At 46.4% G+C, this 15612-nt stretch overlaps 1 protein-coding gene across 1 annotated transcript in view; it reads right to left on the reverse strand.

Annotated features, from left to right (window-relative positions):
- IL6R (interleukin 6 receptor) overlaps positions 1 to 11943 on the reverse strand; it is a 28324-nt gene extending 16381 nt beyond the window's left edge. Inside the window, exons 1-2 of the mRNA XM_035098646.3 lie at positions 11682 to 11943; positions 1964 to 2215 (exon numbers count right to left, since the gene is read on the reverse strand). Coding sequence (XP_034954537.1) covers positions 1964 to 2215; positions 11682 to 11838 — 409 coding nt within the window. The 5' untranslated portion in view covers positions 11839 to 11943. The remainder of the gene's footprint in view (positions 1 to 1963; positions 2216 to 11681) is intronic.
- Between the last annotated feature and the right edge of the window lie 3669 nt (positions 11944 to 15612).

Consider the following 15612-nt stretch of genomic DNA (forward strand, 5'->3'; position numbering starts at 1 on the left):
GGGGAAAAGAGACTGTCACGTGGGGGCAGGATAGGCAGACATCCGCTTATGCTCAGGAACTCCAGTTCTGGCTAGTTAGTTCAGTTTAACAAAGTTCACCGGATTCCCTCTGTGTATGCAAATGTCTGGCTTGTTTCGTTCCTCATTTCACTTGCATGCGCCACCTTCTCAAAGCTAAAACCATGCGCAAGGCTGCTTACCCTATGGGGTTTATTTTTATTACAAAATTACAAAAGCATTCCTAAAGAACAAACCAACCATCAAAAAGTGTGCAACCCAACAATTTGCACATGAATCTCAATAAGATCCACGATAAAGATATGGGGAAAAGTGTATCAATAAAAGGAAAAAACAATGGTCTCTCTCGGGAGGCTGCAGACTTTCCTTCATGAGAGATTTTTTAAGCAGAGGTTGGATGGCTGCCTGTCATGGATGCTTTAGTCACGCGGGGTGGGTCTAGATGACCCTCGAGGTCCCTTCCGATTCTATAATACCCCAGCCCAAGAGTCTGTTCAGCAGCCTCAGCTTCTGTAGCTGGAGGCAGTCAGGGTCCCAATTTGTCTATATAGAAGCTTTATTCTTTGTAATGATGGAACTCAGAGGTAGAGAGTTCCATAATAATAATAATAATAATAATAATAATAATACCCTGCCCATCCAACTGGGTTGCCCCAACCACTCTAGGCAGCTTCCAACAAATATAAAAGCATAATACATACATACATATTTATTAATATAATATAATATAATATAAATTTATTATATGTAAATGGAATCTTTGGAAGAGTCCACCCTTTTTCTTTTAAAAAAAAGCTTTTATTTATTCTTTTCAAATGTATACATTTCATTAATTTTACAATCATTTTAACATTACAAACTTTGACTTCCTTCCCCCTATTTCTGCAGTTCCTTAAATTTATTTATTTTTAATATCTTCTGCATATCCAAATTCATTTAATTTGCTTGTTTACTTATCTACTTTAAATATAAACTCTTATGAAACTGCAGGTTTATTACAATAATCCTGCCAATGTTTTTATCTTTTAGCAATTTATCTGTAAATTTTACACACACACACGTAACACGTACTTTCTTATCCCTTTGGAGCTATGCTAAATCTTTGTAATTCTCTTTCCAGCCTGTGGCGTTTTACGGTTTAAATGTCTGGTTCTTATTTGATTTTTCTTTGTTATGTTGCGCTATTTATTATTATTATTATTATTAGCTAACAAATCATATATCCCCTGAAACCTCTGAGCCACACCAGGAAGCATTTACAATCCTTCCCAGGAGAACAGAACACGAATAACAAGTGATTATACCGCTGCCCAAGGAGGGTGCAATGGGAGGCGGAGGGGGCGTGTCCTGGGAGAGGGGGCGTGGTCACGAGGAATCCTGAAGGCTGGTGGAGAGGCTTGGGTGGCCACATTGGGCCTGAGATTCCCCTGTCCTTGTTCAGGCCCTGGGAAATCAATTCTAATAATAATAATAATAATAATAATAATAATAATAATAATAATAATAATAATTTATTTATACCCCGCCCATCTGGCTGGGTTTCCCCAGCCACTCTGGGCGGCTTCCAACAGAAATATCAGAATACACTAATTTCTTAAAGATTAAAAGCTTCCCTAAACAGGGCTGCCTTCAGATGTCCTCTAAAAGTCTGGTAGTTATTTTTCTTTTTGACATCTGGTGGGAGGGCGTTCCACAGGGCGGGCGCCACTACCGAGAAGGCCCTCTGCCTGGTTCCCTGTAACTTGGCATCTCGCAACAAGGGAACCGCCAGAAGGCCCTCGGCACTGGACCTCCGTGTCCGGGCAGAACGATGGGGGTGGAGACGTTCTTTCAGGTATACTGGAAGAGGGAGGGCAGTAAATGATCCAACCGAGCGACAACCAAACCCAGGCATAGGTGCAGCTGAGCAGAAAGGGCCCTAAACCACTCGAAGCGTCTCCCTCACCTTCTACGATCAGGCGCAGGGAGCAAAGGAGGAGGCGGCTGTCGGTGTAGCAAGCGTAGCGGCCGGAGTCATTGAAATATACCGACGGCAGGAAGAGGCTGGGTCCGGGGATCACCTGCCTGCCGGTGGATGTGCTCAGGTTCCTTCCATTGAACATCCAGTGCACCTGAGTGATGTTCTCTAGCTCCCCCTCCAGGCAGGGCAGGGTGACGTTCATCCCTGGCTGAACCAGAATGGTATTCGGAGACACAGCTGGGGGGGGGGGGGAATAATGAGGAAAGAAGAGGGGGGAAAACAGTCGTCAGGTTATTTCCCCAGAGTTGTTTATCCTCTCTGTCCTGAGCTGAACCAAATATACAGAAATCATAGAATCGTAGAGCTGGCATGGAAGGGACCCTGAGGATCGTCTAGTTCAGGAATATGCAGCCATCCCACACAGGGATGGAGAAATGGGAGCAAGCTAGCAAAATGATTTTTTTTAAAAAAATAATAACTTTTATTTTATGTTTCAACATTACAAATCAAAACACCACAAAAAGTGTAAACAGAAAAAAGAAAAAAAAGAAAAAAGAGAGATAAAGAAAAAAAGGCAAATTAAATAATAATAAATCATATAAAATTATAATCATATGAAATTCAAAATAATCTGTACATTATATGTACAACCAAGGAAAGTAAGACTAAACAAAATAACACCAATTAATAACAAAACATCAAACAGAAACAAAAGCAAAACATGACAATTTTTTTCAGGTTGCAAATATTTTCTTGTATTCCTGTGTTCCTATATCCCTCCACCCGACCCACCACCCACCGTGCGTGATTTGATACTTCCAGCCATATTTTGTTCTGCGCCTTTCATGTTCTCACGAGCAATTGTATACCTAATTGCTTGTTACAGATCTATTAATGAACCTTTTATTTCTGAGCCCTCATATGGATTCTCAATCTAGCAAAATGAATTACAATAGGGACAAAGGTCAGGTTCTGCACTTAGGCAGGAAGAACCAGGTGCACAGATATAGGATGGGCGACACCTGGATTACTAGCCGTAAATGTGAAAAGGATCTAGGGGGTCTTGGTGGACCACAAGCTGAACATGAGTCAACGGTGTGATGCAGCAGCCCCCCAAAAGGCTAGTGCTATTCTAGGCTGCATCAACAGAAGTCGAGTGTCCAGATCAAGGGAAGTCATGGAAAGGTAAAGGGACCCCTGACCATTAGGTCCAGTCGCGGACGACTCTGGGGTTGCGGCGCTCATCTCGCGTTATTGGCTGAGGGAGCCGGCGTACAGCTTCCAGGTCATGTGGCCCGAATGACAAAGCCGCTTCTGGCGAACCAGAGCAGCACATGGAAATGCCATTTACCTTCCCGCAGTAGCAGTTCCTATTTATCTACTTGCACTTTGACGTGCTTTCGAACTGCTAGGTTGGCAGGAGCAGGGACCGAGCAACGGGAGCTCACCCCGTTGCAGGGATTCGAACCGCCGACCTTCTGATCGGCAAGCCCTAGGCTCTGTGGTTTAAGGGAAATCATAGTCTCACTCTATTCTGCCTTTGTCAGGCCACACCTGGAGTCCTGTGTCCAGTTCTGGGCACCACAATTTAAGCTGGATGTTGACAAGCTGGAAGGTGTGCAGAGGAGGGCAACCAAGATGATCAAGGGTCTGGAAAGTAAGCCTTATGAAGAGCGCTTGAAGGAGCTGGGTATGTTTAGCCTGGAAGAGAGGAGACTGAGAGGAGATAGGATAGCCATCTTCAAATATCTTCAGGGCTGTCACATAGAAGAGGGAGCCAGCTTGTTTTCTCCTGCTCCGGGGACTCGAACCCTTGGCTTCAAGTTTCAAGAAAGGAGATTCCGACTAAGCATTTGCAAAAACTTTCTGACAGCGAGAGCTGTTCAGCAGTGGAACAGGTTCCCACAAGAGTTGGTGGACTCTCCTTCCGTGGAGGTTTTGAAGCAGAGGTTGGTCGGCCATCTGTCATGGACGCTTTAGCTGAGATTCCTGCATTGCAGGGGGCTGGGCTGGATGACCCTTGGGGTCCCTTCCGATTCTAAGACCCTATGATTCTATGATAAATAGACAATATGGGAAGGCGGGAACAAAACGATCAAGTGGCCCTGGAGAAACTCCCGCATGTAGGAAATCCCCTTGGTGGGGAATCTTTTTCAGTCCCCTGTGAGCCAGCGTCCGAGGGCCGCAGGCCAGCAGTGCTCGGGGCCGGAGGGGAAAGTTTGTGGAGCAGCAAATGTACATTTCCCCCATTGTACAGTAGATTAGTTTCGACACCAGCCCTCGCAGGTCCCCTTCTGTCTGTCCGCCATCCAAGCAAGGGAGAGGCATGGTCAGAGTTCAAGGAAGCCATCCCGGTCAGGAAGAAAATGTTCAACAGGCAAAGCGAGGCCAGGCTTGGTGACAGTGTCAAGGGCTAGAGGGCAAAGTCTGGGGCCCCACAACTCCATTCCTGGGTTGCGGTGCTTGGAGGCCTCTAAGCTTGGAGGACCGGGGGGGGGGGTTTAGAAGAGGCAGCAAGCAGCATGGTTTTCTCACTGCTGAGAACAGCGATGCGAGAAATTCCAAAACTTCGAATGTCGGAATCTTAGGAAAGATACAGGGAGAGAGATAAAATTTAAGAATACAATATATATAAAATACAATCTAATAGATATTTAGTATGATGAAGTATTTGCGTTATGGCAAGTAGTTATGGTTGGTAGAGTAAGAGATTAAGGATGTCATATGTGTACAAATGTACAGCGGAACTTTGGTTTTCAAGCGTCTCAGAAGCCGAATGTTTCGGTTTTTGAACGTCGAAAACCCAGAAGTAATCGCTTCCGTTTTCGAACATGCCTCAGAAGCCGCTTCCGTGGTGCATTTCTCAATTTTCTCAATTGAATTTTCTGACTTCCCATTGCGCCTCGGTTGTTGAGCGTTTCAGAAGTCGAACCATCTTCCGGAACGGATTACATTTGACAACCGAGGTTCCACTGTATTAATTATTATTATTATTATTATTATTATTATTATTATTATTATTATTAACCTCCCCTTCCCCATAAGGTCAAGGGCAGGTCCCAACCATTTAAAATACAATATTAAAAACATTATATATCAATCTGGATCTACATTATTTGAACTTTACAGAGCGCATGCTGCATTTTGTAGAAATAATAATAATAAAAGTAATAAGTAAAGTAGAGGTGTATCAAATTCTGCATGGTGAAGTGAAAGTGGATGGAGAGAGACCATTTTTTCTAATAGTAGAACCCAGGAGGGTCAATCAGTGAAGTTGAAGGGTGGGACATTCAGGGCAGGCAGAAGGTATGACTGTCCACAGTGCATGGCTGAACTATGGAACTCTCTGCCACAAGAGCCACTGATGCGTCACCAACGTGGATGTCTTTGGAAAAAGGACTAGACACGCGATTGATACATTCTCCCTCCGCTGTCGGAGGCAGTGAGGCATCTCTGAATGCCAGTTGCTTGGAAGCGCAAGTGAGGAGAGTTGCCAGTATGTTCTGGTCCTGCTCGAGGGTTTCCTATTTAGGCATCTGGTTGGCCACCGTGAGAGAAGGATGCTGAACTGGTTGGGCCTCTAGGTCCAACCCATCAGGGCTCTGAACCTCAGCTCTGTGGAATCACGAGTGGGGAAAGTGCTGTTGCGCTCGTTTCCTGTTTACATCTGTAGGCATCAGGCTGGCCACCGTGAGAACAGGACGCAGGCCTTGGATGGGCTGCTGGCCTGATCCTGCAAGCTCTTCTTCCTATTTCTAAGCTGGAGAAAGAGGCGCGACTAGCAGCCAGCTGGCATCCTGAAGCAGCAGCTCTCCCAGGAAGATATGCTGCAACATTTTGTTGCAAACACCACTTTCCCACACAGTTGCATAAACAGGCCAAGGCAGATTAATTCATTCTGGCTGGTTGGTAACCTGTTTTTTTTTTGGGGGGGGGACACAGTCACCTCTGCACCGCTTTGCCCACCTAGTAAATATTGACAAAAGCCACCTTCACCTTTCCAGGAGAGGTTTCCTAGCAACAGGAAAGGACATGCTGTGCGGGGGAAACCACCCCCACCTTGCTCTGTGGGGCCCCTCCAGTGGCAAAATCCACCGCTTAGCATGAGTGGTACCCAGGTTACATCAGAGGCCCTCATCCGCAGCAAACATCCCAAGTACATTTCATGCGCCCCATTAACAAACTACAGACTATTGCTGGAAGAATTGCAGTGGCTGCCAATCAGCTATCGAGGAAATTTCTACAGTAGGTGCCAGTCTTGGCGGATAAAGCCCTATGAAGCTTGGAACAAGGATACCTGAAATATTGTCTCATGTTGTTGTTGCCATATGTGATTGAATCACTGAAGGTAGTTATGTGAGAGAAAGAGCGGCCTGGATTAGCTGGATCCCAGCCAATCAGGGATCACATAATGATGTCACCCTGCTATATGGCCCACCCGCTTTGATGATGATCATCTTAGGGCAGATTACAACAATTAAAATGCAACAGTTTAAAACAACTTAAAACGACAGAAGTAGCATGGATCCTAAAAACGTATATCTCAAGTAGCAAAGGACGGACAAAAGTTTTTATTTTCAGCGTTTGCCAAAAGCTGTGCAACGGGAGGGGCCAGGCACACCTCTCTGGGGAGGGAGTTCCACAACTTAGGGGCTGCAACAGAGAAGACCCTCTACTGGGCTGCTGCCGCTACCCGAGATTCTTAGAACGGAGGAACTAACAACAGCCCCCCCCCACATCTTAGCACCCGAGAAGGTCTGTAGGGAAGGAGGCCAACCAATTAATGAGCTCTGCCATCTTTATCAGGGCCATCTCGAGGCTTTAGCATGGCAGCACTCAACCTTTGGAAAACGCTCCCATCACATATCAGACAGGCGCCATCTCCATCGTCTTTTCACCAACTACGGCACAATTTCCTCTTTCAATGAGCTTTTCAATCAGAGATGTTTATCCCAGTTTCAACTGCAATGCAACTATTTTTGGAACTGTTATTCTCTATGTCCAAGTGTTATAAAGTGGCTCCATTTTATCTATATCAGGCATGTCCAACAGGGGGATCGTGATCTCCCTGTAGATCACTGGATGTCTGCGGTAGATCACTGGCTCCCCCAAAGAAACAGAAGAACTGTGGCTACCCTAAAAAAAGCTCAACATTTTACCTCCTCCCTGAAAAAACTCAGACCCAACCCCCCAACCCCAAATGGGCCTTCCTCCTTCCTAAAAAAAAAAAAAAGCTCAACAACTTTGACCAAAAAAGGGGGTAGATCACTGCCAGTTTTTAACTCTGTGAGTAGATCGCAGTCTCTTGGGAGTTGGCCACCCCTGATCTATATCTATCTATCTATCTATCTATCTATCTATCTATCTATCTATCTATCTATCTATCTATCTATCTATCTATCTACCTACCTACCTACCTACCTACCTACCTACCTACCTACCTATGGACTGTTTTGGGGAATCATTGTTTGGTAAGCGGAACCTGTTCTTCATTTTCCTTTTTGAAACCATCCAAGTTGGTGGCCATCACAGCCTCCTGTGGGAGTGAGTTCCACAGCTCAACGATGTGTTGCACTCCCATTTGTCCTGACCCTTCCAACATTCAATTGCCGCTCTGTGAAGGGAATGGAAGGAGCCTTCTGCAACTCCCTTAACCAAGCAACAGCTCGGGGATGGCCGGGGGGTGGCGGGTGGGAGAAGAGAACTATGGCTGCTTAAAGTGGTATGATACTGCTTTAAATGTATAGTGCGGACAGGCCTCTTCTCTCTGTCGGAGGCCTGTGGGTTTCTTGCCCTTTCTTGCAAGTCTCTCCTTCCATTGCTCTTGAGTCGAATTAATCTGCTTTTGGGAACCTGACTGCACTGTCGGAGAGGGGTGGAGAATTATTAGCATCTTGGGGAAAAGGTCATTGGGGGGGTGCATCTATAGCTGAGCGGGCAACACAGCCCGCACCCCCTCCGCCTTTCCCTGCTGCGTTGCCGAAACCAGGGACACAACGAAATGTCAACAGCCCAAAGCAAACAGTCCGTTAACCTCCCTGGGCTGGCCTCTTGGCCCTTCCTGGTCCGCTGCCAAGAACAGTCGGTACTCGGCCACGGAAAGATCACGGCGCTCTGCTAATCCGGGAGCTTTCGTCGCATGGATTCGGGGAGGAGGGACGCAGGGCCCACAACCAGGCTTAGGCCCAGGCTATCTGAAAGACCGTATCCTCTCATACAGACCTGCCAGGGCTCTGAGATCTTCTCTCAGTTCCATCACCCCCACAGTCCCGAATGGTGGGGGACGTAGGACAGGGCCTTCTCAGTGGCTGCCCCCAAACTGTGGAACTCCTTTCCTCGGGAAGCTAGACCGCCTTGCTCCTTGCTGTCTGCCTGCCAGCAAGCAAATGCTGTTTTATTCCACTAGGACTTGGGAACATGCTTTTAACAGTGCTGTTCTGTTTTTATTGTCTGCATATTAATAAGATTTGTTTTTGATATATTGCTTTAATTTTATTATTATGCTTTGATGATGATCTTTTATATGTTTGTAGCTTTTTCGTTTTTCACCTGTGTTGTTTTTAATTTGCGTAAGCCACCTTGTGTCCCAGTCTGGGGGAAAGGCGGTGTATAAATAAATATCAGCTGGATAGCTCAGTTGGCTTAAGAGTGGTGCGGATAATGCCAAGGTTGCAGGTTCAATCCCCGTAAGAGACAACTGCATTGCAGGGGGTTGGACTAGATGACCCTCAGTGTCCCTTCCAACTTTATGATTCTATGATGATCAATATCAAACAGGTGTGGGGAAGCTCTGGCCCTCCAGATGTGCCCTGAACTATGACTCCCATCATCCCCTGCTATTAACAACGTTGGCCTTCTTTTAAAGCAAAGGCCTTTTTTAAAAAAAAAAAAAGCAAAAAGCAAAAGGTTTTAAAGTTGTGCTGAACTGTTTGGACACCTCTTCTTATTTTAATAGATTTTGTTTTATTTCGTTTTAATTCTGTTACGGCTTACCGTAATTATTTTTAAAGGAACGTCTTCTACATGCTTTTATTCGCGTTGTTTTTAATTTGTGTAAGCGGCCTTGAGTCCTGGGACTGGGAAGGATGTGAATAAATATAACAGCAGCAACAGCACGGTTCCCACAGCATGATTTGGGGCTTGATCCTGACAGACCAAGTGGCATATTAGCTACAGAAAGACAACACAACTGTGGGTTTCATTATCGACTTAGCCACACAGAAAGATTTTTTTTAAGGTTTCTAATCCTGCTGTTGGTGTTCTTTCTTCAGAACTTAAAAGATCTGGTTTGCATGCAGGATGTCTCAGGTTCGAATCCTGACACCTCCAGGTAGGACTAGGGAAAGACCTCTAAAACTCTAGAGATCCGCTCCCAATCAATGTAGAAAGAGAGAGACAGACCTATGATTTTTAAAAAATGGCTGATATCAATATAATAATAAGAATAAATAAGAATAAATAATCCTGACACCTCCAGGTAGGACTAGGGAAAGACCTCTAAAACTCCAGAGATCCGCTCCAAATCAATGTAGAAAGAGAGAGACAGACCTATGATTTTTTTAAAATGGCTCATATAAATATAATAATAAGAATAAATAAGAATAAATAATCCTGACACCTCCAGGTAGGACTAGGGAAAGACCTCTAAAACTCCAGAGATCCGCTCCCAATCAATGTAGAAAGAGAGAGACAGACCTATGATTTTTTAAAAATGGCTCATATAAATATAATAATAAGAATAAATAAGAATAAATAATTCGCAAGAGCAGCAGGTCTGAACACATGTCATCTCTGGAAGCAGAGGAGGTCGCTTTCCATTGACGACTGGAATATGGATGAGTCAGTTAAACTGGCAAATGCAATCAGTGCTAGAGAAGTTTAGGTGGGGAAAGTTGTTCAGCTGTTTGAGCAGTTTAGGAGTCAGAAAACCCATTGCTGGTTCTGCAACAAATTGCCCTGAGATCCACCAGCTTCCGCCTGTCCTTCATGTAGTTTCCTTGTTCTATAGATAAGGCGGGCAAGGCGGCGTACACATCCCCCAGGAAAAGAATCTGGGGAACTGTACATTTAAGGCGCTGGGAATTGTAGGATTGTGAGAGGCAATCTACGGTTCCCAGGGTTCTGCAGGGGGTGCTACTGTATGTGGTTTAGATATTTGGTGCGCCCCGCAACCACAGATAAGATAGCCCTTATCTTCCTCTATCCTGCTGCGACCACCATTCGGAGCCGGCGCGATCATTCAAGAATCTCAAACCACTTCTCCCCTCCAGCCGATTCTCACAGACCGAAAACTCAGGGGTGTATGGGCTTCCCAAAGGCGGGTGGGCTTCCAAACCCCTAAACGCCAGCCCCTTGCACAAGGCACAATGACAAGTTACAGGAAGAAAAAGAAAACAGAGAACTAACAATTCAGTTTCTCCAAACTTTTGAGGGCTGGGTGCGCACACAATTTGCATGCATACAATTTGCCAGATTAAATGTGCCAAACTGAAATTGTGGAGGCTTCACCCTTCCATTCACTGCCTTATTATCCCAATAAATCCCCACCAACAGAAAGCCCTGTCGAAGGAGTGTGGTATAGTGGTTAGAGCAGCGATGGGGGAAAAAAAAACCTGGAGGCACCTTCCATATATGGCCAGGCTGCAACTCAACTCATGTGTAAGAAATCAACATTTGAGCATGGCAGCGTCTGAACTTTGGAACTCCCTGCCTATTGACATCACACGGGAGCCTTCATTTTTACTCTTTTTGGTACCGTACCTGCTATGAACATTTTGGTTTTAGTCAAGCAGCCTATCTAGAAATGTAGAACACTGATGCATAAGTTTGAATCTGGTTTTTAGTGTATCGTTGTTTTTAACAATTTGTTGAATGGTTTTTTTTTTGGGGGGGGGGGTTGGACTGTTTTTAACTGGCTGTTCTTAAGATGAAACTTGACCCCAGGGTAAAAGTGTCCTGCGGCACTTCCGTAAAAATTTCATTCTGTCAGCTTAGCCTGCGTACATCATTGCTGTGAGGATCAAATGATGGGAGAAGGAACAGAGAGATCGATCATATTTTTTAAAAAATAAAGCTCATCCTGACAGGGAAGATATCGCTTGCTCTTAAGAAAAATACCCACAGGTAGCGTTTCCCTAACATGCCATTTTCTCTCAGCCTAACCTTTCCACAGGGTTGGTGTGAGGATTAAGTGAAAGGATAAATAAAGCTAATAAATAAATTTAATACATTTCCTCCTTACGAGGCAGGCACCTCTTGTTCGAAACATGCCCCCAGGGTAAAAAAAAGAGGAGAGACCCCCCCCCCCTAATTTTTCATTCTCTCAGCCTAACCTACCTCACAGGGTTGCTGAGAGGAGGATCAAAGGAACGAAAACATAGAAAAAAGTTTTTATAATTCATCCTTACAGGGCAGGCACCTCCCGTTCGAAACATGTCTCGATGATTTATTTTTAAAGGAGATTTTCCCTTATCCCCCCCCCCTCTCTCAGCCTAACCTACCTCACAGGGCTGTTGTGAGGCTCAAAGGGAGGGAGAAGGAACAGATCGCAGAGCGCAGTCATTAAAGGAAGCGCATCTTTTTTGCAGGGAAAAGGGGGACTGGCTCGTTTTCACAGCGTCGCCCCAACATTTAAGCCGTGCCAACCAGCCACGCGCGCGCGTGCGCATGCAATGAGCGAAAAAAAGCCTCGTTTCATTCTCACCCGGCTTCGGGCACAGCTGCTCCTGATCCACCAAGCCGGTTGCAGCCGCGACCAGCTGCGCCACCCAGGAGACCCCGAGCAGCCACATGGTGCCAGGCAGATGCCTGCTGCTGCTTCTGCTGCAGCCGTGCCACCTTCCCCTTCGCCTTGGCACCATCCTCACTCAGCCTCCGGGTCCCGGAGCTGCAAGCAGCGAAGCGTTTGAGGAACTGTCCCGAGGCGAGGCTGCTGCCTGCCTGCCTGGCACGGTGCTCTGGTTGGTTGTGAAAGCCGGGGCGGGGAGGGTGGTTGTGCAATGGGGTGGAGCTGAAAGGGGAAGAAGGGTTGGGGCTGGGGGTGGGCAGGGTGACAGCTATGGGATGGGAAATAACCCTCCGCAAGAGAGGCCGCCCCAAACCCCTCGGCTCAGCATTTTATGTTATTTTTAACTTCTGTTTTTAAATCTGAAAGGAGAGGCGCTAGATCTCATGGAGGAAATCTGGGAAAAACCCTGCCGCTCAGGGCCGGATGATTTAAATTTGATGAGGCCCTAAGCTACTGAAGGTAATGGGGCCCTTTATATGTCCGGCTGTCCTTTGTCAACAACAAATTGTCGCTGTTTGTGTGTGTGTGTTGAATATACTGTATGCCAGTGGTTCCCAACAGGTGGTCCGGGGACCCCCAGGGGTCCGCGAGCTATGCCAGAGGGGTCCGCAAGATGCTATTAGAATAAAAAATATATTAAATATATTTTGTACGATAACAGATTTTTTGTTTTGGCCGCTTCCTGCATGAACAGAGTCTAGCGCAAAACTAGAATTAGATAGAGGCAGTAGTTCTGCTGTATGCCGTTAGGTGGCGCTTTACAGACACTACTGTTTTGCAAAGAGGCAGCACGCGCATTCTACTAACGCTCACCTCCTCAAGATGCTTTGCGCGCATCGGCTTAATTTGTGCGCTACTGCGCAGGTACCCTGTCTTCTCCATTCCCCTCCCTCCTCCCTGGCGTGCGCTGCCTCTTTGCAAAACAGTAGTGTTTGTAAACAAAGCGTTGTTTTTTGCGGAAGCTACAGTTCGCGTAGTTAAAAATGGACCGTTGGTTAAAAAGTGGTTCGTTAAAACGACAAAGGCCTACAGATGAAGAGGAAGATAATGCATTTGATGTTCAAGCAAGTAAGTCAGTGACTCTCGAATCGATCTTGTCAGTGTCCATTGAACCTAAATCGTAACTGTAAAAAACGTATAAATATAAAATATAAAAAGACTCTTAATTTGGCTCTTTTTAATTTTAGGATTAGGAATTAATGGGGGTCCTTGTCACAATAGCGGCTCAATGAGGGGTCCTCGAGAAAATTTTGTTGGGAACCCCTGCTGTATGCTATATGGTAATTTATGGACCTAATAGGTATCCAAAGCCATTTGGACATAACAAAATATGTATTTTATCAAAGTACATCCAGTTTTTTTTTCCTTTAATTGTTTTTGGGGCCCCAAGAGAGTGGGACCCAGCTAAGCTATAGCTTGTTTAGCTTATACCTGTACTTAAATCCAGCATTTGAGAGAACCATAGCATTGCAGAGTTTGAAAGGACCACAACTGCTGTCTAGGCCAACCCCCTGCAAGGCAGGAATCTTTCACTCAATATAGGGCGCTCAAACCCTGAGATTTAAGAGCTCCGTGCTCTATTAACTGAACTCGACCCACCTAGAAGAGGGCAGCTGCATGGAATAAAACTCTTTCCAAAGGCGCAGGACTGCCCTATGTGAAGCCTCCCTGGGCAGTGGCAGTGTACCTCCGTGCAGGCTTATTGGCTGGCAGTGGAAGTGCAAGGAGTATTTGCGACTGTGATGGCGCTTCAAAGAGTCGCGGCTCCCCCTCCCCAGAGAATCCTGGGAATTGTAGTTTGTTAAGGGTGCTGAGAGTTGTTAGGAGACCCCCCTGTTCCCCCCCCCACAGAACTACAATTCCCAGAAGCAAGCAGGGGTGCCAACTTGAATAAAATATTGAGCAGGGCAGGTAAAATGGAGAGGAGGGAGAATCGAGTACACCTGTTTGACCTCCCTCGGAGGAAAAACGGAAATATAAACATCACTCCTTCCCTTGGCCTGATCCTGGCGGGGGGGGGGGGGGGTTCCCTTGCGCTTCTTCCTCCTCCTCACAAGCAGCCCAACATGCAGAAACAGTGCGGCAATAAATCTCCAACCTACTTTGCAGCCACGAGATGGGAGGGTGGGTGAGAGAGCTGGCCAAGAAGCTCACCCACAGTTGAAATCTTGAAACCACAATGTCCAGATTCGCTGGTTCTTCAGGGTTGCCGTCAGTGTGTGGGTCTGCTCGGGACATAGGTGCCAGCTCCCTGGGTGCCCCAAGCACCCACAAAATTCCCCATGAAGGTGCTGGGCACCCACAAAATTTGGTGCCAGGGCCATGCACATCTGGCTGGCTGGAGAACCTCCGGCCCCCCAAAGCTCTCCACCTGGCCCTCAGGACTCTTCTGAGGCCTCCACCACCCAGCATCTCTCTCCTTCTGGGTTTCTGGCTGAAATGTGCCCTTGACAGCATTTAGCAAAAACCAATGACTGCCAAATGACTTAATCCCCCCCCCCCACCGGTTTATGCCAACAGCCAGTCAAAGGAGTGACTGCCTGGGATTCGGGGTGGATGTGTGTTCCCCAAATTGCCTTCCTCCCCCTTTTCTAGACTTCCTGTTATTTCAGCAACAAACACGAAAAGACATCACGATAGCTTCTTCTTTTTTTGGTCTTTTTTAAGAAAATGCAATTTCTCTTTATACCCATAAAATGATACAATTCTGCCAAGTATAGAAATATGTAATAAATTATATGGAATGTCCCTCGGTCCTCGCACGGCACGGCTGCCCTGCTTATAAAGCCCCTCTCACCCTACACCCCCCCAAAAAAAACACACAATAAAAATAAGAGAGTCCATGGCAATCCACCCCCCACCCCCCGGTTTCCAATGAACTTTTCTCTTTGGTATCGAAGTTGGGTTTTAGGCAAGAAGGGGAACGGGTGAGAGGCAGACCTAAAATGTTGCCGCTGCAAAAATAGCCCCCTACCTGTGCCTCTGAGATGGGGGGGGGAGGAGAGAAAATTTGGGGGATATGCCAGGAAACTTCAAAAACTGGGTAGGGGGTGGCCCAAAGTCACACAGCAGAGTAAGGGAGGAACCCGCCCACAGAGAAATCTTAAATTTACTGGCTTTTCCTTATCCCAACAGTGGCAAGGAAACTTGAGGCCTCCTAGGTCCCAGCATTTTGGCCTATGAGGCTGTTGGGACTGTTGTTTTAGTCCAGGCATCCTCAAACTCTGGCCCTCCAGATGTTTTGGACTACAATTCCCATCATCCCTGACCACTGGTCCTGTTAGCTAGGGATGATGGGAGTTGTAGGCCAAAGCATCTGGAGGGCCGCAGTTTGGGGATGCCTGTTTTAGTCAAACTCAAGACTGTGTATGTGTGTGTCTATATCAGGCATCCCCAAACTTCGGCCCTCCAGATGTTTTGGACTACAATTCCCATCTTCCCCGACCACTGCTCCTGGTAGCTAGGGATCATGGGAGTTGTAGGCCAAAACATCTGGAGGGCCGCAGTTTGGGGATGCCTGGTCTATATAGACACATAGGCATAACAGAGGTGTATGTATTTTAAAATCTGCCAGCTATGATTGAAGTGTGATCGCCGGCAAGCCAGTGAGAGAATTGCACGCTCAAAGGAGAATTTGAAGCTATCAAATCATGACTTTCAGGCCCTGCTCACCTGCGTACGAGGCTGGTGATCCTCTTTGTATCCACTCAGTCAGGCGGACTGAAATGAATGTGCCTAAGTTGCTCATAAACATTCACTTCAGTAGGTCTACTCTGAGTAGGGCTATCATTGCATACGACTCCCCAGTTCCTAGCATATCCCTGGAACAGTTCTGGGATTCACCACA

The sequence above is a fragment of the Zootoca vivipara genome, chromosome 16, assembly GCF_965207765.1.
Source record: "Zootoca vivipara chromosome 16, rZooViv2.hap1.1, whole genome shotgun sequence".
Lineage (NCBI taxonomy): Eukaryota > Metazoa > Chordata > Lepidosauria > Squamata > Lacertidae > Zootoca > Zootoca vivipara.